This window comes from Crocodylus porosus, unplaced genomic scaffold (genome assembly GCF_001723895.1).
Source record: "Crocodylus porosus isolate Cpor-Errol unplaced genomic scaffold, CroPor_comp1, whole genome shotgun sequence".
NCBI lineage: Eukaryota > Metazoa > Chordata > Crocodylia > Crocodylidae > Crocodylus > Crocodylus porosus.
Window position 1 is genome coordinate 9,254,242 of NW_017728948.1, and position 27,547 is coordinate 9,281,788.

Consider the following 27,547-nt stretch of genomic DNA (forward strand, 5'->3'; position numbering starts at 1 on the left):
AACAGGAGGGCAGTTAGGCAGGGGGGTGACATATGCATCTAAATACACATGGCTGCCAGACAGTCTGGGGAGCAGCTCTGGCAGGGAAGTGGGGCTGGGATTGAGGCCCCTATAGGGAAAGAGTTGGACAGGGCTGGGACTAGGACTGCTGCCCAAACAGGCAGTGCATGGGGCCCGGGGCTGCAACACAAGGCTGCAGGGCCCCCGCAGGAAGCAGGACTGAGCTGCAGGTGGCTTGTCTGGGGAGCCAGGAGGGGCTGGCTCCCCACCTCTGCACGCACTCCCAGGGGGCGGGGGGGCTTGTGCCTCCCAGATCTGTGCACAGGCTGGGAGCGGGCTGCCCGCTGCAGGCTCGGGCTCCCTGCCCTGCTGCCCTCCCCCTGGGCCTCCGCAGCCCAGTGGATGTAACCCAGAGCTGCAGGGCAGAGTGGGGCCATGCAGGAAAGCTTGTCGCTGCTGTGAGCACTGCGCTGCGCTAGTGACAGGGGTGAGGGGCTTTTCATTTAAATCACGGAGTTGGGGATTTTTATCAGAGAATTCACAATTTTTATCAGATCATTTGTGGTTTTTTATCAGGGACAACCAGGACCCTTGGCCATTAGACACACCTAAGGAAGAGGTGATGCATCAACTGTATGTGCTAAAAGTTCCCCCAGAAGGCAATGTTGTGCCTCAAATCCCTCCCCACTTCAGCTGCAATCTCCTTCCCACTCCCTTTGCACTCTGCTAGAATAGTAATTTGCTCCCTGATGCACCGAGGAGAGGTCACGGGCAAAGCTCTTCCCTACTTTATGCCCCAAGAGGGAGCAAATGCCTGCTTACCTCCTGTGCCTACAGACCAAAGATCTGGGGCACTGCATGGTGCTTCAGGAGAAGCGGATTCTTACTGGTCCTTACCATCCCAGCCTAGTCCAACTCCCAACCTAGTCGAGCATGTATGCTATGGAAAGGATGTTCTGTGTAACCTCTACCCTGCCTTAGAAGCTGCAAAAAAGAAACGACAGCTGTTGGGCTGAACCTCACCGAGGGTATCATTTTGCATGCCATCTTAATTTTGTGGCACCCACAGCACGAAAGAAATAGCAACGTGTGTGCTGGGACCTGAGGCTCAGATCTTCCCAGGTGAGTTAGACACTTGAGGACTTCTGCAGACACCGGCCTTACTTCCTATCAAGAGAAGTAAAAGTTATTTCATAGATTTCATAGACATCAGGGCTGGAAGGGACCTTGGGAGATCATCGAGTCCAGCCCCCTGCCCAAAGGGCAGGAAGTCAGCTGGGGTCATAGGATCCCAGCAAGATAAGCATCCTAAGCGTTTATTGTGTGCAAAGATGTTTTTAGGTTATTATCTTTACCTCACTGCCATGCAGGCTCCACAGCAGATGAGAAACACAGCAAAGCATCTCTCCTAATCCCCCTCATACTGGGACCGAGAAAACAGTTCCTTTCCATCAGGCTTAACTTCTGGCCCTTGCTTGGCTCACCTCTCTTGAATGAAAAGATTGGAACAGATTGGCAAATGTTTTCACTTTTCTCAGTTTCTGCTCTGGCCTTGTGGCAGTGCACCTTTGGGTCCCTGCCACGTCAAGGGCAGAGGTAGGCAGCTACCAGGTACCCAATGAGGGCAGCCATTGTGGGACCCCTAGGTATATGAAGGCTGCATTTTGCTGCTGCCAGCCCAGGCAGAAACATTGCCTGGCTGAGCAGCATGGAACATCTAGAGGTGAAAGCAAGAGGCTCTTAGTCCTGGGCATGACCTAAAACTTCACCCGGGCAGGGAAGTGTGGCTTGGTGGGGCTCCTAGTGGTGTGGAAGCCCCCAGGAAATGCCAGGCTAGTTACCACCCTGGTGAAAGGTGAGGAGGGGGGCCTTAACCCTAGCCCCCACCATCTGGTGGGTAATTCTGAGAGCTGGGAGAGCAGTGGGGGCCAGGTATGCCCATATGTAAGTGCCTGAGCCCAGCAGGGGTGCAGATCCCAGAGACCCCAGAGGGGGTAGTGTGTAGAGCGCTGGGAGGCCCCGCACAGAGTAGGGCCGAAGTCAGAGTAGGCCTGAAGGGCTGTGCATGTGAGGGGGGCTGAAGTGCAAGCAGGCCTGAAGGACAGTCCCAAGGGTGCGCTGAGTAGGGCCAAATGGGAGTAATCCTAAAAGCCAGCGCAAGCGTCCATCCTGTGAGAAGTTGGTTGCAAGCTTGAGACAGAGACGCCAGGGTGACCCGTATTATAGAGTTTCCCGGTGAGGGTCTTGGGGCAGAATTAGCTCAGGGTTTGGCACAAGGTCAGACCATGTAGAGTACGGGAACTTGGGGGAACCGAAGGACTGTGTGCCGAGACCAGTATGGGAGTAGCAAGGCCTGATGGCCCAAGAATCATAGAATCAATGAGTGGGAAGGGGCCTAGACAGGTCATCTAGCCCAACCCCCTGCCATGGGCAGGAAGGAGCACTGGGGGTGGCAGGGGTCATAAGACCCCAGCCAGGTGCCTATCCAGTCTCCTCTGGAAGATCTCCAGGGAAGGTGAGAGCACCACCTCTCTGGGGAGCCAATTCCAGGCTCTGGCTGCCCTTACCATGAAGTAGTTCTTCCTAGTATCTAACCTAAACCTCTCCTCCCTCAGCTTGTGGCCATTGTTCCTGGTGACTCCAAGGGGGGCCCTGGTGAACAGAGTCCCTGCTGCTGGCCCCTGATAAGGTTGTAGGCAGCCACAAGGTCCCCCCTCAGTCTCCTCTTGCGGAGACTGAAGAGAGTCAGGTTCCTCAGCCTCTCCTCATAGGGCTGGCCATGGAGGCCTCCAACCATACGAGTGGCCTCCTCTGGACCCTCTCCAGGTTCCCCATGTCCTTCTTGAAGTGTGGTGCCCAGAACTGGACACAGGACTCCAGCTGCGGCCTGACCAGCACCGCATAGAGGGGGAGCAAGACCTGTCTGGACCTGTTAGTGGTGCCCCTGTTGATGCAGGACAGGGTGGTGTTGGCTCTGCCTATTGCTTTGTCACATTGGCAACTCATATTCATCCTGGAGTCAATCCTGACTCCAAGATCCCTCTCTGCCTCTGTGCTGCTGAGAGAGTCAGCCCCTAACCTATAACCATAATGCTGGTTCCCTCTCTCCAGGTGCAGCACCAGCCCAAGGACCGAGCCCTGGGGGACTCTGCTGCCCACACCCTCCCAGGTCGACATCAACCTGTCCACCACCACCCTCTGGGTGCGCCCCTGGAGCCAGTTTGCCACCCATGTGACCGTGCATTTGTCAATGCCACAGCCCCTCAGCTTGCCCACCAGAATTGGGTGGGACACTGTGTCGAAGGCCTTCTGGAAGTCCAAGATGACATCAACTTCCTCCTTCCCATCTAAGCTCTTTGTTACCTGGTCGTAGAAAGAGGCCAGGTTAGTCAGGCAGGATCAGCCTGGGACGAACCCATGCTGGTTACCCCTCAACATCACTTTCCCTGTAGGGCTTTCACAAATGTGGCCCTTGATAATTTCTTCAAAGACCTGCCCCAGGATAGAAGTGAGGCTGACTGGCCTGTAGTTGCCAGGCTCTTCCTTCTTCCCCTTCTTGAAAATAGGGACCACATTGGCCCTTTTCCAGTCCTCAGGGACTTGGTCCGAGCACCAGGAGTCCTCAAACAGCCATGCCAATGGCTCTGCAATGACACCAGCCAACTGCCTCAGCACCCGCGGATAAAGGGATGTGGATAACCTTGAGAGGGTCCAGAGGAGGGCCACTCATATAGTTTCAGAGTTGGTAGGGTCAGAAGGGACCTGAGCAGATCATCAAGTCCGACCCCCTGCCATGGCAGAAAAGGGTACTGGGTCAAATGACCCCAGCCACGTGTTCATCTAGCCTTCTTTTAAAGACCCCGAGGGTAGGAGCCAGCACCACTCCTCTTGGAAGTTGATTCCAGATCCTAGCTGCCCTGACAGTGAAGTAGCGCCTCCTGATGTCTAGCTTGAATCTACACCTGCTTGAAGGGAGTGGCATAGGCTCTTTCTAGGGCCCCACTAACAAAGCAGCCCCAGTGCAGGAGAGGGGAACAAACTGTGGCTCTTCCCTGAACTCTTCACACACTTACCCCTGAAAGTAACAGGGAGTAGAGACTGGGGGCATTTGTAGACCTGTGCCTTTTTCCTCCCTGGCATGTTCTCAAATGTTCATCTGGAACAGGATGACTGCTGCCAGGCTTGCCTGTTCACCAGGGATTCAAGCAGAAAACTCACCTGTATGTTAGAACAGCAAACCATGCCACCCTGTACTGGTTTCCTACATGTCTTCTAGTGTGTCTTTTTCTCAGAAAGCCAGTGTTGAATCTGAAGGTAATATACCACTGCAAACCCCAAATCACAAATCAGAGCTTAAAAGTAAATATTATGACAACTATGAGAGCTGACAATAGTGCTTTGTTGTTCACAAAATTAAGAACTTGTGATCATTTCCAAATCTTTATCAAATCTGCCCCAAAGATCTCCAAACCTTAACTAATGCTACACTAGTATTAAAAAAAAAAAAAGATGGAGTTACCACTGAAACTTCATTGTAGCCCACCTAATATTAAAAAAAACCCCAAAACATAAAAATAAAAAAAACATTCAGCATGCAGATTCTAGCAAAGTAACAGCAATATATTCAGGGGATTTTTTTACCCCACGATGCTATTATTATTGTTTATACATGAAATCAAAACTGACAAAATAATCTTTTCACTAGAGTTGTTTCTATTTCTCTTTCTTATCATGAAAAAAGAATTTCACTTTTTAACAGTTGCCAAATGAATGGGATTGAAGCATTACTGGAATGACAGTATGTATCTTTTGGATGATGCAATTCTGGCTTTTCAAAGATTTTTCAAAGCAGGATGCTAATGAATTGGAGAATTATCATAATTAATGGTTGAATATGTAGCATTTTTAATTGTAGAAGCAGTTGCAATTATTGATCTTTATATTCCCAGATCAGATTCTCTGACAACAGTGCAAAGAAAGGATAATTTGTTGTTCTAAATGTCTATGGTTAGTAGAATAAATATACTTGCCATTCAAAGGCATTCTGATGTATGTTTGTGCTGTAATCTAAAAAGGAATTTGCAAAGTATAACATTTCATTTTTTTAAACAATGTACACAAAGCTATCAAGAGAGGCTCTTCTGAAGAAAGTATCTGTGGGAGAGTGGCGTAACATGGTGAACTGCAAAATTGCATATGGAAAAATAACAAACGTTAGTAAAATGTGTTGAATCATTTTGGATAGAAAGCCTGCTGAGTTAGTTGTACAAAACTGTCAGAAGACGATCCATCATACTCTGCTGCTGCCACCTTCTTTTATCTCATTAGTCATGGGTGAGAACACTTATCTGTGGTGTGGAAGACCCCCAGGATCCCCCCTCCAGCTCAGGCTAGGCAAACCTGAGTTGGCAGCTCTTTCCCCTTCCCCACTCCCTTTCTGCTGAGCCCAAGAGCTGCGCAGGGGAGGGGCTGGGGGGGAAGGCCACCCCTTGGCTGCAAGTAGGCTCCTCAGGCTCCTACAGGTAGGCTTGATCCCCAGTTTCACCCCAACAGGCAAACATCTGTTGGGTGGAGGTTGCTGTAACTCGTGGCACTTTATGTAAAGCACTCTGGGTTAGAGCAGGGGCCTGCACATCTGTTAGTGCTCAAAGTCTTTCTGTGCTCAGTTCCTTTGACTTTCCTTTCTAACCCAGAATAAGGAAAAACTTCAAGTTCTTAAATAGAAAATCTCTAAACTCTAACAGCTCTTACCCATCAGGACTCCCAAACACCTCAAGCATCCTACCCTTTTCCACCCCTCCCCTTGGAGGTTCTTCTTCAATCTACTCAAACATTCTACAGGGATCCCTTTCAGTAATCAGCCTACAACAGACCAGACCTACAGGTGGGATGAAGTGATGTTTCTCCAACCCTAGTTGACCTTATCTTTGATTTGTTCCCTGCTACTACCTCCCTAACCCTCAAACTCTGCATTTTATGTGCTGTGCTTTTTTATTTCACTTGTCACCCTGCAACATCTTTTGGATTTAGGTTGTGCCGTCTTACATCGGGCATGGTAAAGTAAACCTAACTATTGTTGTAGCATACCCCAAACTCCCACTGACTTATCTATGTTCTTGGAAAAAGCAAGAAAAGCAAACCAAGATCCATTATCAGACTATTAGCTAGCACTCAGATACTAATGCACTAGGCAGCAGTAAATAAGTCCTAAGATAAGGTAGATGTTAGTAAGACAAGCCGGCTCCTCTTTTATCAATACAAAAATGATCATATTTGTCATGATCTGCAATGCAAAACAAAGCCCCCAGTGATAATTAGCTGAGCCCATTTTTTGTAGTTCACTAATTCTTATTTATTTTTTTGGAGGCTGCTGCCATCAAATTTACAATCCAATTACATTTTCCGGATTGAAGGAATGATTTCTAATTATACTGTTTCCCATCATCACTACAATTGTTGCAAGAAAGAATGGATTAATGTTGGGTGATTTTGCTTTCTTTGTTGCACGAGTCAGATCCCAGTGTTCCAGTCTGACTTCGAAAAGGCATATTAAATAAACAATTAGTGGAGTTTTTGCAACAGAAATAAGATGTTCCATAAACCGGACAAATGGAAAAATACTTGTTTATTGTCTCTTTCCAATACACCTGCAATGATTATGTAATAGTAATAAATATTCATTGCCTATTCCTATTTACGTACTCTGTAAATAGAGAGGGAAAGTGGTTTAATGCTTGGGGAACTGGCCTGGGTTTTGAGAGGGTTAGATTTTTCTGCCCTAGACTTTCTGTCTGACTGTATGACTGTTGCTTAGGGCCAGATTCTGTTCAACCTGTTAGGAACCTAATTGGACTTAGAGACCCAAGTGTGTTCCATTCTATCCTGTGCAAGTCCCTGAAAACCTGTTAATACAGCTACTTTTGCAATGGACCATTATATTACCCTTAAGACTGTGTCACAAAAAGTGTGGCAAGGATGAAGAGGACCTATCTGCCTTTTGCATGAACTGTTTTTTCAAGGAGCTGAGCAGGATGAAATAGAATTGCACTTAGATGCTTAATTCCACTATGTACTTGATAGGTAGCCTAGAATCTGGCTGGAAATCTTTCTGTACCAAAATTGGGTATAAATGAGGGCTCCTTGCAGATGTCAAGCACTTCAGGGTAGGAACTCTGCTATTACCTTTTTGCTGAGTGCTACATATTCATGCCCCAAACCATGCCAGCACAGGTTCAGAGCTGAGCAAAGGAACAGAGGAAGGCGAGTACAATTTTTAAAATTCTTGGGCTGTGGGGCCAGCATGGTCCATGGTAATCTACAAACCAGACTTGAGGGTGGTATTTTCTAGCAACACTGCTGGCAATGCTACTAGAGTGTCACTGGAGAAGAGCCAGGGTGTAAATACACCCTGGTCGGAGTCAGAGAGCATTTCTGAGCACATCCTCCACAGAGGACTTTGAGGGGAGGAGGCAGGACCAATGACTCTGGAGGTAGCCCTATGTGTTGAGGACATTGTCCACATATATCATGATCTTAAAGGAAAAGCTATAGCAATCTTCCACAGAGCTGTCCATTTAATGATGGATTCATCGTGGGCAACTGCAAAGCGCACAGAATCAGGGGAACTTGTTTCCACTCAATCCCTCCCCTAACCTGTAGAATGGGCCATCATTTTCTTGTACGAGGGGGTGGGAACGGCCACCTGCAACCATGCTGGGGGCTAGTCTGTGGCCACAAGAAATGCAACATTTCATGGACCCCAGGCACCATGTAAACTACTGCTGAGAGGGGGGGATGCCACAGCTGCCCTGCTGCACGTGAAGACAAAGGCTGAGTCACAACAGGTATCAGTACGTCTGCTGATAGCAATGGAGTCGAGTCCTCTGTGCCCCCTGCAGCAGCTGAAATTCTGGCTCAGGCACCAGATCCAGCTCTGGTGCACCACCATAGACTGGAAGGTGATGATACTCAGGCCTTGACCCAAACTCCTCATGTGTGCAGATGCATTTGCTGATTTATAAGAACCTGATTCATATACATTTGGGTCCAAAATGTTTCTGTTCTTGTACTAGTTTTCAATCAATTACTATTCTGGTGGACTTACTTCTCATTCACTTTCACCACCAGACAGAGGGATTAAGCCTGTGCTATAACCGTGTAGCCATCACTGCATGCACAAACCTTGTGGGAGCAAGCAAGCCCTGGCCCTCCCTGGGACATAGTAGGTCCAGTGGTGGGACTTGCTCCTTCTACCCACCAGTCTGTGGATAGTCAATAATAGAATTGATTTGGCCTGGCAGGAAGTGGAGGAGGGGCAGGCAGAGGCTCATCATCCACAAATCACAAGCCTGAGATTTCTCCACTTCCCATGCTTGAGGGGCAGAGCCTGGAAAAGTCAGTCCAATTTAGATGCGACAAAAATGCTTTGGAGGAGCAAGGCTTTTTGGTACAAAATGGCAGATGTTCTCAAATATTCCTCCGAGGCCAAAAGCCCCTCGAGCTCTCTTTGGAGTGATTTATTGCCCTGTGTGCAAGATCTGGACACTGGGAGCCTGATGGCTGGATGCCAGAAGTCAATGGGAGTTAAGTGTGCAGAACAGGCTCCGGAAGAGACCCAAGGGGGCACATCTTGTTCAACCCTCAGACCACTCAATGTGACATCTCAATCATATCTAAGTGGCAACGCAACGCTAATGCGAGCTGGCACAGAGGGCCTGCTCGGCCGTGCGCCTCTTGCTTACAGAGTGCCTTATGCATCATCAGCAAGCAGCAGCAGCAGCAGCTTTCCCCAGTTTAATTCTTCCCATCTATAGCTTAGGGGAAGAGCCAACAGGTGGAGCACCCAGGAAGTCCTTTCCCCTTTTATTTTAATATATATTTTTTTAAGTAACACTTTTCTTTGAGCCTGACACTTTTGCTCTCTTCTGGCTGACAACAGCTGAAAAGAAATAATCGGGGAAGGTGTCAGAGGATCTCCGCTCTTGAAGAAATTTAATTTAAAGCTCATCCCTGCTGGTTTTAAAGCTGCTATGTCTTTTTAAGCCCAGGCTTGGCAGGTTTCAGCCATCTCCTGTTTCCATTTGACTTCCGAAGCGATACACCCTGGAGAAGTTTACCCAACCTGCTCTTAAAGTGACAGAGCGCTTGCACTTGACTGGCACTGCAGACAGGACGGCAAGGAGAAAGCTCGGTGTGCGTACCTACTTCCTTTCACCTTCGAGAAAAGATGCTTGCCAAGCTCACTGCTTGACAATGGTGGGAAGCAGCAAATTGTGAGGGATTTCAAATGCCAGTCCTTCTTTTTCAAACCATTTCTCAAATGGCAGGGCCGCAGTCATAATCCCTACGTGGACTGGAAGGAGTCAGAAAACTCCCCCCCCGCCCCTTTTGGTCCAAAATTGCAATGAAAAGCAAGAACTCTATCATAGAATATCATCCATTTTCCACAGAAATGTATATCTTCTTTCTTTGTAAAAATTCAAAAATAGTAACTGGGAAAAAAAAATTGGATTGAAATCTGTAACACTTTAATTTGGAAACACCAGCGTGGTGTCTTATAGAAAATCTTGTGCCCCATACTTTGATTCTAGTCCTGATCAGACTTCCTTTATTCAAGAAAGGAGACAGACATTCGTGATGCACTACAGCCATGACTTGCATAGTTCTTAGCTAACAAGACTGGGCCATAATGAATGGAGACATGAGGTGTCCAAAATAAAACTCATATGAAGCACCATTGGTGGCATTTCTAAGTTGAAATAGTTTTACGGGATAGCCATTCTGAATTTCTCTCTGCCTCAGTCATACCAGAGGCCAGCACTCAGTGTCCTCAGTTTTGGGTCCCCAAGCAGCTACTAATGAAGCAAAAAAAGCACTCCCTTCACCCAAGACACCCAGCAATGAAAGCACCCAGTATCAGAAGCCTTTTTTTTTAAATGCAGGTCTTTAATGCACCCCTTCCTGCTTGATCAGAAAATGAAAAGATATGTTTATACAAACTCTACAAAGCATATAAATTAGCTGAGGCAAAAACAAGTGGTCCTTTACCCCATGCAACCGCCGACTCCGCAGTATCATCAGCCATGTTGAGAATTGACGTAAAAGCCCATAATGGGCTCTGTACCGTGCAAATCCATAATTAAGGGGCTCTTAAAAATATGTCTTATGGCAGAGAAAGTGCAGTAAATTTATAGCCTGAAGCACAGCTGTAATGTCATGAGATTCAGAGAGGGGGAAAAAAAAAAAGCCTTTCCTGGTTGTCATTTTGGGTTTCTTTTCTATATTTGGCAGGCAATGACAGTAAAACACAGCTTTGGCTCCCACTGGACTGGAAGCGCAGTGCAAAAAATAAGGAGCAAAATTGAAAAAAAAAGGTAGTGTTGAATTTTCCAGGGATATTTGACGGACTCTGAATCAGCCTTCTCCTAAGTTTGGTTTGGGGAATTGCCAAACCAGCTCCTTCAGAGGAAGTCATCCTGTTTCCGTTATTTGTCGGCATTAGGGTAGAATTTACCAGTCAGCATCAGAACCCTATTTTGCCAGATAAAAACAAAAGAGCTGCGTATGAGAAGCTTATGTTCATGTTTAATGCAAGGCTTGGCAAGTTGGCTGCTAGCTTGCGGTCATTTAAAGAGAGGTGGGTCTTCCTGCTCAGAAGTCCACCAAGGCTCCTTTCTGAAACAACTACGGTGTACCGAAAGGCATGACTGCGACAGAACGTGGGCTCCCCCTCTCGGACACAGTGCAGACTGCAAGCAGGGGATCCAGACTCAGAGGCCTCAGCTGTTTTCACCCCACCTAAGGTGACCAGACCCCAGTCACTACCCTGTGCAGACTCTCTCTCTCTCAGGGACACCATGTATAAGGCTCATGGACTGAGTGGCATTCTAGGAAAATGTGTGCAAAAGAAACTATGGGAAGTCAGTAATGCACTTTGAGGCAGCCACTAGATTGTGAAGTCCACCTCTTTCAGAATAGGTGTGCCAGAGAGAGCAGGATTTTGAAAAGGGGAGTACAGATGGCACGGGGTTTCATCCCATACCGCAAGGGTAAAAAGAAACTAGAAGCTTTACTACTATGTTAGGGGTCTAGGGCTATACTATTTAGTTTAATGTTGAGCCAAAAACTAATACAACTTTGCTGAAATGAGTTAAGAACAGCCTGCAGGGCTGTGAAATAGGAGCTACCTTATCAGGAGCGGCTAGCAGCCACCAGGATTGCAGAAGAAAGGCTAGTTTGATTAGTGGAACATCATGACCATTAAAAAGGGCCATTAATACCTGTTGAACGACATATTTAGAAGGAATCAAACAGATTTATACACACACTTTAACTCTTCTGGAGCCACGTGCCAGTGCAAGCAGACAAATACTGGTGAAAGCACCTAAACACAATGCTGCTTTCCTTAACATGCTCTATGATACTCATCTGAGAGCCAACTATGCAGGCTGCAATGCCCTTCACCCTGCCACTGATTGTGCATCTTCAGACATACAGTGCTTGCCCCTGCCTTGCTGTATAGTCCTGGTAGGAACTGCTTTTAGCTTGAGCCAGTGAACACAGCCCAAGCGCACAAAAGCCACCTGCTGCTCTTTTACAAACTATCAACTCTTGCATTCTTTATACCCTGATCAGTCATGTTAAACAATAAGCAGGTGTCTGTGATCTAAGAGGTTTGTATTGGAAGAGGACATGGAATCCATAGCTCTCTGGGGCACACGACCAGAGGAGCTGTCAAGGACAGCAGTAATATCTTAATATCCTGAGTGAAAGGTAAAATAGCACACTGACCTTTGACACAGACGCAGTGCAACCCAGGTGTCCACTTCCATGGCTGCCTCTGCACAGAAGCCCCAATATACTTGGAAGTAGAGATAGCTTAAGCAGGAGGGTAGGCAGTTAGAGTGCACGTGGCTCTCAAGCAACTGTGGCACAGATCTCTCTCAAACGTCTAGAGTGCTGGCAGTAAAGAAGGTGTTTTTTCACCGCCATCGCATCTGCAAAGTGCCAGCCCAGAGAAATACAGACATGCTCAGGGTGGCAAACAACCTAGTTCAGTGCCCAGCACATCTCTGTCCAGAAAACACATCTTCAGTTCACTGAGACAATTTTTCCACTTACTGTGCAGACATGGCTGGGGAGGAGGAGGAGGAGGAAGGGGAAGGGGAAGACCACTTTTGTTGCAGTCAGAGTTTGGAGTTGAGGAAGCTGTCTTGTCCTGTTCCTATAAATAATTTTAAAAATTGTTGTTGCTTGGAAAGACGAGGGAAGAGGAGGGCCACTGCTCAGTGCCTCAATTCAGGAGGGCAGGGTGACAGATATTAAGTCTACAATTGTCTAACCCCTAGTTAGTCAATGAAGATAACATTGCTTAACTACCTGAGGAGCGAGGGTCACCCCATTCCCCCTTTTAGGGAGAGATACTGAGCAGGTAGGTGCCAAAAAGCTCCAGGCATCTCTGGCTGACATCAGTTTCTTGGATCTCTCTCAGTCTAGTTTTCATCTTGAATGTAGCAGAGACTGCACCCATGGCTTTGGTTGATGATCCTGGCCTGAATACGGGGGCTGGACTTGATGATCCTCCAGGGAACCTTCCAGCCCAAATGTCTATGAAATATCGACAAGGAAAGTAGCCAATCTTTTAGCATCTACCGAGAATGCCTACACTTATTTTAACAGTCAGCGCACCCTTGACTGTAGTCAATAAGCTTTGTTTACGAGGAAACCTTCCATCTTTCATTAAACAGGATACAGTACTGGCCAAATTTGCATGCTGCCTTTTGTTAGATCCTGTGCTCTCCATGAAAGTCATTACCCTGGCTCTGAAGCGGCTGGGAACTTGGGATGGGGGCAGTTTGCTCTACAGCCAGGGTTGAGCCACAATCTGTTGCCTGCACAGGGGATCGCGGCTCTGTCTCAGCTCCAGACCAGACTGTCACTACTGCAAGGAGCTGGGGCAGAGTCGTGATTCCCTGCCTGCACACCTCCGCCCGGAGTGCACAGGCTTCAGACAGTGGCTCTGCGCTGGCACCCGAGCAAGCTGCAAGTTTTGTGAAACTGCCTCCAAGAGACAGCTCATTACAATAAAACGTGACCTGTCTTGTTAGCCATGATGTGGCTTCTGATGGTGATGAAACTAGTTTCCAACAAGTCAACCACAACAAAGGCACAACTCTACGAGAGGCAACTGCTATATTTATTAGGAAGGCTCACTGACCAGTCTTAATGTCCTCACCATTCACTGACTGAGGAGATGGGCACATGCTTAAAACCTGGTTTTTAATTCCTGTATTTCTCCAATCTTGGGAAAAAACAAACAAACAAAAACCAAACAAACTTCCCGCTCTTGCTCCAGAGTCAAAATGAAGCCAAGGTTGCGATTTGAACACATCTAGCAAGAATTGTTCATAATAAGACTTTAAATATGAGACTTAAGTTACTTATCTCTTGTGACTTTCAGCCACCTAATTACCAGGTTTTCTTGGAAGATCTGCCTTGCTTCAGTGTGAGTTATTTGTAGTATTGCAGCAGTTCGGCGCTCCAGGAAACAGGACACATTCTTACGGGCTGTACAACATGATGGACAATACATTCATTATGAGCACAGATTTACCATGTCTTCTGTTATTGCAGGATTATAGCTCACCAGATTTTGAATGGTGGTATTAGGACACCTGCTCTCACTGCAGAGAGACAGCAGGAAGACTAACTACATTGTTTTCTTTTGAAAAAGCACAAAACTGCTTTTGGTAAATAAGGACACAAGTTTCTGCAACAGTCTTTATGGAGTGTGTACATATATATATTTTACAGAAACATCATGTAACATAAGTTTCCCCAGCTGATTTTAATTCCATTATAATGAAAACAACTTAAACTCAGTCAGTTTGTTATAGCTTCTCCTACTCATTTACAGGCACCAGTTTGAGTTATCCTTACAATTTCCAGGATGCATTGGTAATCATTTACAAGAAACATCTCTCACCAAATTTGTTTTCAGAATGCCAGCTCACTGCAGCAAGTCCTATCATTTGCAGTATTTCAAAAACAGTCAAAGCAATGCACCAACCGGTAAAGGTGGAAGGAGAAAATTAAGACAATAAGCTGGAAAATAACGCAATTTGCAAGTTACAAAGTTATGAATATACATTTTCATAGGGAATTACAATTCCTCTCTTCAACAAAAATATAAAACTCTGAAATATCAACTCAGCCACTGCATGGGACATTGCTTCACCTTTTAGATCTCAAGTCAAACACAGTTTTTAAGGTAACAGGCAATTACCCCCCAAACTTTCAGCAACTGTAAAAGATAAACCCCCCATGTATGAGGGTTACATTGCATAAAGCTCAGCAGCTTTGGACAGAATATCCGGATGCAAGTTTACACATCCAGCTGCATGGATCAACAGGATTCACCCTGTAGATGCAGCAATGTTCATTTAGTGGACGGCATACATTTCTACCTACAGCTTAAATTAAGTATTTACCAGCCAGTAATGGCCAAGTAAGATTGCTTTTATCCCCACCACCTTACCCAACCCCAAAAGTCCTGGGTGTGTGCACAAATAGCTACTGGACTCTACTTAAAGCATCATATATTGTGCAGTACTTTACATAAGCCAAAAATCAAAGTTTTAAACTGCTCTTAAAGCTTCCAGGTAGAATGGTGGGCTTTGTTCATTTTAGCAACTACTGCCTTGGGATGATTTAAAGAGAGAAAAGAAGTCACTGAGTTTCAGTAATTCAAAATATATATTAATTTTAGTGCTGAATTTATTAATTTGCTACAATTTACAATCAGGTGACCATGTCTGAAGAAAGGACAAGCTGAAATAAAAAGTGTATGCCCTTAAAGTCAAATTTAATTTAAAAAGACTCATGTCAGTCATATCAAGGTGATCAAGCGTTGGGGGCAACGAGTATAAGAGCCAAGGTGTTGTACTGACATTTCCACGACAGAAGATTCCAGAGGATTTTCTTTTACAGCAATTTCCTTTTCTCAAACTCCTTCAAAGAGAGAACAAGCAGACATATTACAGTTGTGACAAGTGTCCTCAAAGAGCTCTTACCATCAGCAAAGACAAAAACATAGGCAAAAATGCCATCTAATGAAGGCATTTTGAAGAAATCCTGTTCTAAATTACCCTTGTTTGAATATAATATTTCAGGAAGACCAGTGTAGGGCTTCAGCTTGTCACCTATTGGCGGAGAACAAAGCTATGAATGACAGCAACGCTTGTTTTTGGTGACAAATACTTAAGTAATGCATAGTGCTGTGAAAATACTGTAGTTGCTCTCATGTACCCTTTATTTTTAAAACACAACTGCCCAAATAAGAAGTCAGATTTGATATTTGAGGGGAGGAAGGAGGAAGTGACGCTCCCATTTCTATCGTCCATTTTAAACTATTTTGCTGGCTTTGTTTTAAATTTGAGGCTGATTTTTTGAGTAACACCGCTCCCTCGCCATATAGAGCCAATTTCTTATGCCACTCTCAGCAGGTACGGGGAAGGGAGGAGAAGGGGAGAGACATGGAAAGGAAATCATTAACAAAAAACAATTCCCACTGCTAGAGCAAGCAAACAACATGCCTTAAAAATAATAAATAAATAAAATCAGAAGCATGGTCTTGGGCGACAGCAACTGTGATGACTTGGTACCCAGTTAAATACAAGCAGATGGTAGTATGGTGGGGAGAAGTAAGCTCCACAGCTCAAGTTCAATAAAGGTTTTTTGTTTTTTTTTTTTACAGCAGACTTTCCCTGCTTCCAACATCTGTCGTAGACTTAAAAGGTTTACCAATATTTAGTCACTAACATTTCAGCTGGATGAGGCAGATGTATTGCAAAGAAGCTTTGGTTAATATGGAGAACATAAGAATTTCTGTACTGGGTCAGACCAAAAAGCCCATATAGCTCAGTGTCCCATCTCCAACAGTCTTGCCCTGCAGCAGCAGCCTCAAGAAAGATGCTGCTGCCTCCAGGTAGAACTGCCTCAGGTGCCTCCATTTTCAGAAAGCATCTCAGAGCCAAACTGGGAAGAGCTGCAGCAAAAACAGTGTGCCTACCGGCATAATATAATGCAGGCAGATGTGTCTTTCTGCTGCAGCCACTTCTTAGTTTGGCTCCATTCTTTAGAGTAGATTGCACTTTTATTTTTGTGTGGCAAGAGACTAGACAGCGCATGTTTTGACAGAAATACAGGCCAAAAAAGCAAAACATAGTATAGATCTTTCCTAGTTATCTAAGCAGTTCTCTCAGAAGTGTCAGACAAAAGCAAAATAGTTGTAAAGGGACTATATATGCACAAGGGCACAGTCTGAAGGGGAGGAATTGGAAAGAGGATTTACATTTTTTGTATGAATGATTGATTTCGGCTCTGCGCACATGCTCAGGGTTCAGAATTATTCCACATGCTTCGGAAAAAAAAAAAAAAAAAAAATCAATTCTTGTTGGAAAAAAAATTAAAGGGCATTCTCTCATCTAGAGATTAAATTTGAATTTGTTATTTTAATGTGACATTTAGCTTCTATAAATTAGAACTTGTTAGTCCATTGTAATCCAAATATTATAGTGTCTCCATTTTGCTACATGGCTTTGACAAGACATGAGACAATATATAAGACTGCCAGCATGCACAAAAGCCTCAACTTTTAAACAGCAGCTGCAGTTTTTGTTTAGTAGAGCCATTGCAACTCTAGACACAATTCTGAATCGTTTCAGCTGGGGCACTGCACATTAGACCTGTTTGCAAAACAACCTTCTCCACCTCCAGCAACAACAAGGCTTTTAAGAATCTTGTTCTGCTTAGCACAGTACTTAGGGTCGGAAGGGACCTAAACAGATCATCAAGTCCGACCCCCTGCTCTGGGCAGGAACGGGTGCTGGGATTGTATCACCCCAGTCCAGCCTCCTCTTGAAGACCTCCAAGGTAAGAGGGAGTACCACCTCCCTTGGGAGCCCATTCCAGAGCCTGGCAGCCCTAACTGTAAAGTAATGTCTCCCAACGTCTAGCCCAAACCTGCTCTCTAATAATTTGTGGCCGTTATTCCTAATAACCCCAGGTGGTGCCCAGGGGAACAGAGCCTTCCCCTATTCCCACTGGTCCCCCCTGGTGAGTTTGTAAACGGCCACCAGATCCCCTCTCAGCCTTCTCTTGTGGAACCTGAATAGCTTCAGGCCCTTTAGCCTTTCTTTGACTGGCCTGCCCTGCTGCCCCTTGACCATGCGAGTGGCCCTCCTCTGGACCTTCTCAGAGACAGCCACATCCCTCTTGAAGTGCAGCACCCAGAACTGGACACAGTATTCCAACTGCGGCCCGACCAGTGTCACAGAGGGGAAGGATCAGCTCCCTGGACGGACCTGCTTGTGATGCATCTGTAGATGCATGACAATGTGTTGTTAGCCTTACTGACCGCTTCCATGCATTGGTGGCTCACGTTCATCCTGGAGTCAACAAGTCCAAAACCCGTTTCTGCCACTGTACTGACAAGGGTGTTCTCCCCAGCCTATGCTGCTGGTTCATTCTCCCTAGATGCAGCACCTTGCACTTGTTTGTGTTGAACTCCATCCTATTCTCATCTGATCACCTCTGTAATTTGTCTAGATCTAGCTGGATTCTGTCCCTCCCCTCAGCGTGCCCACCTTGCCCCACAACTTAGTGTTGTCAGTGAATTTGGACAGCATGCATTCTACACCCATATCCAGATCGCTGATAAAGATGTTGAAAGTACAGGCCCCAGGACCGAGCCCATTGCCCACAACCCTCCATGTCGAAAATGACCCATCCACCACCATTATGTACATGCATGTTCCATAATCGCAAATAACTCAGGATGTCCAAATACTGACCTTGTGCATAGTGCTACCTAACTGAGCAGGAGACATGCTCACAACAACGCCAGCATTTTGAAGTGCAGCAATCTTCTCTTTAGCTCCACCTTTCCCCCCAGCAATGATTGCCCCAGCATGACCCATCCTTCTGCCTGGAGGAGCGGTCAGGCCAGCTATGAATGACACCACTGGCTTGGCATTAGGACCCTGTGGTGAAAGAGCAAAGATTGTTTATATACTGTTAAGAGACACTAACCACAGACATTTGAGTTCTAGAAATCTTACAAGGAAGCAGTGGCCTGCAGGGATGAAGACAGCTTTGCTCAGAAGGGATGTGTAAACAGTCATCAATTTAAAACAGTTCCCATAAAGGGCAGGCATATATGGTTCACAAAAATAATAAGAATGTTAGCTAGCAAACAGCATTATAGGACTGAGATCAAAAACTGATACCCTGGCCTCTGAAGAGACTTTACACCTCACTGTTAATTGGTTTTAACTAAATTTTCCATGTTTTTAGTTCGGTCTCAAATCCTCAATTAAATGAATTTCTCTTAAGTGGCAAAAATGTCCAGAATGCCTTAACTGTATGAGAGCAGCATGCTTTAGGACTTACAGAGTTATTTTCCTTCAAGAAGGCTGCAGCATCTTCTTCAGCACTACCTCCAATCTCACCAATCAATATAATTCCCTCTGTATGAGGATCCTTCAGGAAGACATCAAGGCAGTCAATAAAGTTAGTTCCATTGAAAGGATCTCCCCCAATCCCTAGAAAGAGGAGTAAAAACAGGAGCATATTTACTTTCAGACTAATATCAGGACTTAACCAAGACCTGAAAGACTCTAGCAGGTACTACACCACACACAAACCTAGGCAACCCATGCACAGTTCCTGTAAACTAAGATACAGGTATACAGAAGAGCTTTGGAGAAGTAAAATATATATAATTCCATTTTATAAGGAATGAAAGTATAGGCCAATCAAATGCCTTCTCTCAGATGAGAAAGACTGCAATAGTGCTGGGATCATTTCTGTTCCAGTCCACACCAAATATTTTTTGGAGAGGTGGGGGAACCTACATAGGTACTCAAAACTTGTGTTGAAACACCAATCTATACTGCCCCCCCCCCACAAAAATACATTTTTACCATGCTAACACACCTTCGTTTTCCCCCCACTATGAATTCTCATGGAAAAAGGTCTCTGTGCAGCAAGGTTAACCTCAGGTGCTCAGAAAAATACAGATAGATGAGGTCAGTGTTACAGAGGTAAAAAACTAGCTGGATTATGTCTCCACTAGGATATCCCTATGAAGCATCTAACTTGCATTAACCATCTTGCTATACCACCACTGTAGAGAATTTAGTCCAATAAGCATGCTAAAACTAGTCTCCCTTTTATATTTAATTAAGAAACCATGCTAGGTTCATGTGTTCTCATGGTTCTTAGTGCAGTTCTGCTGTCTGGGCTTTTAACCAATTGAGAAGATGAAGGTTTGTTATATTCTGGCACAGTACCTGGATACCTTGGGCAAAAACAGTGCAGTATTTCTAAAAACATTTAAAAGCTATTCAGTGTTTTCCTACTAGCCTCTACAATGCAACATGCTGTAGTTTTCAATGAAGAAAGAAGCTCAACCAGTGTACGACAGACTGTTTCTTCAGGAAGACACCCACCAACACAGAAGGACTGTCCCAATCCAGCTTGCGTTGTCTGATGGACAGCTTCGTACGTCAGGGTGCCAGATCTTGACACAATACCTTAAAAGAAGGAGACTGGTTACTTCCTTCTATACGTTAAAATCAGTTGGCTTCTACTCATCACCCTTATTCATGTGTTTTTAGAGCGATCAGGAGATCACAAGAAGTAGAAAAAACACGTTTCCAGTTACTCCACCAAAAATACATATTCTGTTTAATATTTGATTTGTGTCACTCATTTCCTGGTTGGTTTTCTTGACGTTCAGTCACCTGAAGCTGTCCACAAAGTCCACAGCATCAAAGAAGATAGCATTCCTCACACTAGGGTGGCAAACATCTGGCCAACCAAGCTGCTCATCGGTTGGATGACTCCTCTCCAGATACGACTTACAGGGAGTCTATCCAGAGCTGCTGAAGCTGTGGTAGCAGCATGAGCCAGAAACTGGGGATAATGCCACAGCTGCTTGACCTCCTCCCTTCCCCCTTCACACACACAAATTTCAAGTTTTTGATCACTGCTGGAAACAAACAAAAAAAATCAGCATTAGTTCACACTGGGAAAAGGGGAGTGAGCCGTTTTAATTCCCTGGGAGCTGACTGCAACACCACAGTGGCTTCAGCAGCCACAGCAAGAAGCCCTGCGATTCCGATCTGGAGATAAGTCATCTAGCCTCAGAGAAGGAACACAAGCTAGATGACCTGCTGGTAGGGGAAAACGGCCTGCTACTCCATTAAGTTTGACACCCCTGCACTAGAACTTTACCTATGAAGTCAATTTACAACAGCATTACTTCCTTCTCCTAAATGCATGCTCTACTGCTGTCCACACCACATAATAAGGCTGGCTGCAGTCTAGCAAAGGAACAGATTCCATATCTTTACCCTCAAAAGTATTTTGCAATGGAAAATGCTTGCAGAAACCTAATTGCTTCTGTAGCTTATTACTGTGTCATTATTGCCGTTTAGCATTGGTGCCATGGTAGTACCCACAGGACCCAAGTCCAAGAGCTGCTCTCATACAAAGTCACTGTTGTTACTTGTCATCTTGAAGCAAACTGTTTTTAAGGTAACATATTATGATGGACTGATTCATACAGGATTGAAGCCAAACTTTTTGTTAGCACTATAGAGAAGCTATCCAGAATATGGAAGACACCTGGGCATCTTTCTTAGGGAAAGGGGTAGGCAACACAAATAATGCTATTACCAATACTTAGAAAGATCTAAACTTCCAAGTCTATGTGCTGTTGAAGCAACAGAAAGTCCTCCCCTCACAATTAATATCTCATTTGTAAAATATTTGCAATCAACTATTCAGATCAAATATCTTTTAAGAAACTGCAGTTTAAAGATCAGAGGACTGGTACTATTTTTATAGCTTATTTCTGTTGCCCCTTACAGCAACGATATCCCAATGTAATTCAGTAATAGAAGGGAAGGATACTTAAGACTACAGCCAAGGACCACACAGCACTACTAAAGAATGGTACCAAAAAATATGGCTCACGTCTGCACTCGCACAATCCTTGAACTACTGCTGGCCAGGCAGACGCGAGAGATTTAAGACTATCACATAGTACTTTACGTGCCTTGCACTTAAGATTTCTCTCTAAAACATTTTATGAGTACAAGATATTTTCAAGAGCTTTTTAACAGTACTTTGATTCAGAAGAGAATGCAAGGTGATGTCAGCCATTTCTGTCTTTTATCATCAGGCCAATATTTTATGATTCCATCTACAAAAAGGACATAATTGAACTCCTCTTTGATTTTTCAATTTCAGATTTATAGGTACTTCTGAAACTAGGTGTGTGACTAGGGTGTTAATATTTCTTACTGCACTAACCCAGAACAGACTAGTCTCTAAAAAAAGCTGATGCCAAGAAGCTAAACACTAAGTGATAAGGAGTAATTTGCACTATGATAATGAGCACCACTGTGTAACTAGGGTACTCCTTTGGGTACTATTCACCCTGATGGTGCATCCTTGCAAGAAATCATCACATGCTGCATCTCAAAGGCATTAGACACCTCTCTTCCCCAGCGCTCTTTTTGTTTGATGCAAAGCACTAACATTAATAAGAGCGCTGCCACTGGGACAGGCGTTTACAAACCTGAAGTGTCTCACCAGCCACATTCTGCAGAAGTCCTCTATTTACTAAGTCCCAGTATTTGTTTTTGAGATTGTATACACGCTATGCCAAGAAAAGCCTATGTACATGTTTTGTTTTGTTTTTTTGATAAGTTCATGGTATCTAGTGTTTTAAAGCAGGGACCAGGAAGTCAAGAAAGCATGATTCTATACAGCAAAGTAGAAACCAACTTTGGACAAATTCTCCAACTTCAGAAGCTGGTATGATTTGTTATATGTTCATCCCATGATGAACACATGCTATTTTACCCAGTAAGTATTTAAACCAAAAGTAAATTTGCTTCCTTTCTCTACATAATGCTAAGCTCCTTTCAGGTATAGGTTCCTCAGCCTCCACTGTCAAAGCACTGAAAGATTAAAGATCAGAAGTGTAATGCTTGAAAATCCTCATATAAAGAAGAGTCAAGGAAAGATAAGCCAACCACGTTACCTCAGGAATCTGTTTCAGTACCTTTATGTCCATTACTACTGCTCAAGCAACATCCATCAAGGTAAAAATAAGGGCTTTATTACCAGTGCAATCACTCATCTGTCTGCATTTACACATTATTAAATTCAATAAATGATTACATAGCACCTCAAATGCCTTAAGGGTAAGAGTTGGTTAGCAATTCGTTAAATTACATCATAAAGGATGATTTCATCTTACAATAATGCAAATTAGAAAGTAAAACTTACCAATTCTTCCTTTCTTGTGAATGTGACCTGGCATAATGCCAATTTTACATTCTCCAGGCTAAAGAAAAAAGAACCATAGATCAAAAAATCAAGAAAAAAAAGAGTCTGGAGTATCATTAAAAACGGTCCAGTCTAAGGCTTTAAAACACACAACATCTTTGCTTTATAGAACTTACATTGATAACTCCAGGGCAGTTTGGGCCAACTAACCGAGTCTTATCTTGACGAGTCAGTCTGTGCTTAACCCGAACCATGTCCTGCTGTGGAATACCTTCAGTAATGCACACAACTAAAGAGATTTCAGCATCAATAGCTTCATTAATGGCAGCAGCAGCAAATGGAGGAGGCACATATACAACGGAGGCAGTAGCACCTGTTTGCTCTTTGGCCTAAGGAGTATATTAACAAAAATGTATTACAAACACATGAGAAGAATCTTGAGAACATCTATCCACTAACCACTTAAAATATTCCTGTTCATGGATGTGATCTAAAAAGAAGCAAATTAAAAAACCAAGACCACAAACAAAACCAAACAAAACCCCAAAACAAAAAACAGAAGATTCAGGGTATGAAGTCATACCAACTCAATGCTTAGCAATTTCATTTGGGTTGATGGGACATAAGGAGTAGAGGAGTAACTGCAACACACATGCCTAGAAACAGGCTATATAGTGTTTACACGTATACAGTGAAGACTACTCATCAAGTCACACTTCTTTATTCCATGCGGTAATTAGCAGAAGCTAGTCACATGCACAGAATATATGTGCAAACAATTCAACTGACATCTAGCCCCTTTAATTTACACAAGTACGTGAAAAATGGATTTTACAATGAAAACAAAATTCAGATATAGATATAGGCTGGACAATTTTATATTTTACTAGTACTTAAACCAGAAAGTTAAGTCATATCTCTGCTGTTACTCCCTCATGTCATGTCTGGATGCTTAAGGGAGCATTCACGTATCCAAATCTGACAGCCTTTCTGTCTCCATCCCTTCCTTTCTAAGATTTTGTCCACTTTTGGAAAATTACCTCCTTCACAGAATTAAAGACAGGCAAGCCCAAATGAGTTTGTCCCCCCTTCCCAGGTGAAGTTCCTCCTACTAGACTGGTGCCATAATCCAGCGCCTGTTGGCTATGGAAGGTGCCCTGTAGAAAGAGGCAGAGAATTTCATAAACAATAAAACTCAAATCTTTGAAGACTAAAAATCTTTGAAAGCATTTTTAAATGTCTTTTTAATGCAAGGCCTACTATATCCAAGGCAAAGTAACAACTTTGTCCATAAGAAAGACATGTCAAAATCAGAGCAAGATGATTTTGCTGCACACAGTAAAAAACAACGCGCTTTAGTTAAAGTGCCCCCTCCACCATTCTGAAGCACAAAAATGCTGATACATGAGACAGTCCAGGTTCTTTAATTAGAGCAGTTCTGGAAGCCACTCTAATTAAAATGCTGCTGCCCCCCACCTCCGGAGTACATATAAAAACACCCAAAGGGGCCATCCTGCCCTCCCTTAAGGCATTAGAATTCACTGGAGTGCAACAATGGTCATTTAGAAAGATTCAGGTTCACACTGCATGATAAATGCACTTAACACACAAGCATTCAAGCAATAAAACACGCATTGTGTGCTTGTAACATAGCAAAGTTATGATTTTTTTTGCACAAGAAGCATTTCCAGATAATATTAAATAACATGTGTTCAGCTATCAGACTTCTTCATAGTGATAAGGTGAGCAATTTGCAGTCCTCACCCAGCTCCAGGTGAGACAAGGAGAGCCACATACATCAGGAAGAAGGATCCTGGATCTTTCACTTATCAGGATCCTCCAGAATCAAGTACCTGCAGCCCCAGAGGGTTCAAGGGCTGGGACCAACAGTCAGATGATTGCTGGTCCCAGCCCTGGCACCTCTCCAGGGCCAGTTCAAGATTCCAGCTGGGAGCCACAATCAGTGACTCCCAGCTGGAATTACAGATCACAGTAAACACTACCTTGCAATTTTAATACCACACAGATTTAACACGTGTTAAGCGTTTGTGCAATAAGATCCTTATAAAGCTGCTCTCTTTCTGTGCAACGGAAGTGATGACGACAGTTTCAAGCGAGATGTGAAAAAAGAAAACAAAGTAAAGAGATACAAAAGTTCCTGACAGGGGACACACCATGGCACCAAAAGGAGGCAAACAAGAAGCAGGCAGATGGAAGGAAGGGTAGAGGGGAAAAAAAGTGTTAAGACAAGAAGTCAAGGGTAAATATAGTTTGAAACAAGACAGGAAGACAAAGGAAAGTGTTCAAGAACGAAGAGGATAGCTTCAGAAAGTGACCTTGAAGAGTAAGACAAGTCTGGTCAAAACTCTGTCCCCTTCTAACGTATTTCTAATAAAAAATGAAAAGTTAGTTATTAGGGATACAGAAGTTTAAATGATTTATCACTTTAAATGATAACTGCAGTGATAACTGGTTATCCTTTAGTTCAGGGGCTAGGCATCATGGCAAAGAAGTGGGGAAGGGAAGCCATGCAATGCCCGAGCAAGAATCAGAAAGCAGCAGGGCAGGTAGGAGGGCCAAGGGGGACTAGTACAAGCAGCCTAGTGATGATTCATCAATTTGCTGGTTCACAGGTGCTCCCTCCCAGTGAAGGGATTCACCTGGGCTGTGTTGTCTGGCTTGGCTTGGCTGCTGCTCCTCCCTGCTCCACCCAGTCAAAGGGCCTCAGGTGTGGCTCCCAGCAGAAGCTATGGGAGCTGCTGTGCTATCGTTTAACCGATATAATTAGAGGAGGTTAAACAAATATTTTTAAAACAATATTTACATCCCTATTAGTTACCGAGCAGTAACATGCTTGTTTAACCCAAACCATGTCCCGAGTGAGGATATCAGATAACATGCAGTTTAGCTAGATGCAGTTAAACTGGTTTATCACAAAGAAAAGGGTTTGAGACTGAAACAGAAGAAAGTGCCTGCTATTAAAAAAAAAAAAAAAAAAAAAAATCAAAAAGATAATGTACAAAGTAAGATGCACAAAAACCTCTCTTGGCTCCCAAAATTCGAACAACTCAACGTAGGCGTTTCAACCAGAAGACTGGCATGGAACACAAAGGCTACAGTTAATAGGTCCCCCCATTCCCGATATGAATGTACAATGTACAGCACAACAAACTGATAGGACAAATAAATAATCTAAAATGCACAGGAATGTTTTAGATGACCTTCAGAATAATATGAAATGGCTTTTTCTTTTAGATCAGAGCTGATGTGCTCCAAGTCGCAAGACAGAGTAGCTGGTTTTCCCCTTGCCAATACTTTGAGAGCACAGTGGAGGTCCACCCTTTATTTCTGCATATCTGTTCTCACAGATCATAGATATGATAATCAAGTCAAATGAATGAATATCAGCAGCTACTACCAGTTTATATCAATGTGATTCTATTGTCAGATGCAGACTATTTTTCATTCAAATGTGTAACAGTGAGAAAATGTGAAGAGAAGATTAAATGAACCAAGATGACAACAGGAATTGCACAGAATCCCTCTGGAAAATAAACTCTAGATTTGAACACAAAAAGGCATTGTCTCAAGGTAACATTTGAATGAACAAACACTAACCAAAGACACTGAAGAGCCCAGTTACTGAATCTGAGCATGAACTGGATTGGAAACAGTAGGATTCCAGGGTGCTGTTAGAAATTAAAAATACAAAAAGAACAAGAGTATATACACAGCACCATCACATTTAGGTGACAAAGCTCCAATACTTACTCCACAGCGATTTGTTTTGTCACGCGCACACACATTCACAGAATAGTCGCCAGACATGTCACAGAATTATACACTGAATATGGTTTTAACATGGTTGTAAGCCAGTGTCCAGAACAAACTACTTTAACAATGACGAACACTTCCCTTTGTCCAGACGTATTTTAGCAGAAATGCGGGGGGTCCTTCTACAGAGCAGAAGTTTCCCTTTCAGGTTTTTTTTAAAGATGTTATGCTGCATACAGTAGCAAGGCTAAAATTGCAAAGTAATAGCAATAAATCTGTAAGACTGGTTTATTAAAATGTATTAATTACTAAAAGACCAATCAAAGCATAAAATATGGAACATCTTTTAGGATTAGGAATGCAGAACTAAAGAGTCCTTTTTGATGACATAATCCAGTCCCATGGCATCATCAGCAAATGGGTCATTTAATCTCATTCATAAACTTAAATATTTTGAGTGATTACTCTTTTCATAGTGGAAAACTTTAGTCTATACACACCTGCTTGCCAGTAAAACCCTGACAAATGATCTTGGTATCTTTATTGATATAAAGATTTTTCCGTGTGGCTGAATATGAACTGTGTCTTACTCCATTCGGTTGCACTGAAGGAAACGTAGAGAAAGAGAGCAAAACATTACACTTGAGCATTACCAAAACTTTATTTGATTCTTCTACAAGGCCTTACACATAATAATACACTAGGCCATAAATAACCCTTTGAAGTTGGGAAGTAAGCCATGGCATGACTACATCCAGGAAGGAACAGAAGCCCAATATTCAGAGATGCCACGCCTGGGTAGCACCTACTGACTGCATTAGGAGCTGTTGGTGCTCAGCATGTGTAGACCATAAATGCCTTATATTAGGCTTCTAAATAACAGCACCCCCGCCCCCCCACACTTTTTTTTTTTTTTTAAATGATCTGTGACTTGAGGTTTCACAGAAAGGGAACAGGCCTCGATATTCAGGAATCCTATTGATTTCATGCAGGCACAGCATGACTTCCATACCTAAGCCAGTTGGAAGCGTCAAGCATGCTGAACCACTCCTTAGCAAAATAGTACTTCCAAGCAATATTTAGAGAGACCTACCTTCCAACTACAGCCAGGTGCTGAGGCTCAGAAACCACAAAGATAAAAAAAAATACTTGGACCCCTGAAACCTCCTAATCCCCCAAATGTCTAGCGACTCCAATCACTACTAGTTTCCATCTAATCCTTCAAAAATTGTTTAACTGTTTTCTTTCCTACTGCTTCCAACCCCTTAAAAATATACAACTAAAGGAGATTAAGAAGAGCACAGAGCATGCCAAATGACAGGAAATAAGATTCATGGCCCCTCTACTGAAAATGTAAGATATTATTGTGTAACTAAACAGCAAGACTTACATTTCACATTCAAATAAG

The 27,547-nt window shown here is 43.8% G+C and overlaps 1 protein-coding gene across 1 annotated transcript; it reads right to left on the reverse strand.

The window, feature by feature from the left end:
- Window positions 1-13,177: 13,177 nt before the first annotated feature.
- On the reverse strand, window positions 13,178-26,804 carry SUCLG1 (succinate-CoA ligase alpha subunit). Its single transcript, XM_019553229.1, has 8 exons — window positions 26,640-26,804; window positions 23,406-23,522; window positions 22,542-22,754; window positions 22,366-22,423; window positions 19,512-19,595; window positions 18,451-18,602; window positions 17,853-18,041; window positions 13,178-15,009 (listed from the first exon to the last, which is right to left on the reverse strand). The coding sequence occupies exons 1-8, from the start codon at window positions 26,787-26,789 to the stop codon at window positions 14,983-14,985; spliced, it is 990 nt and encodes a 329-aa protein (XP_019408774.1). The 5' UTR covers window positions 26,790-26,804; the 3' UTR covers window positions 13,178-14,982.
- Between the last annotated feature and the right edge of the window lie 743 nt (window positions 26,805-27,547).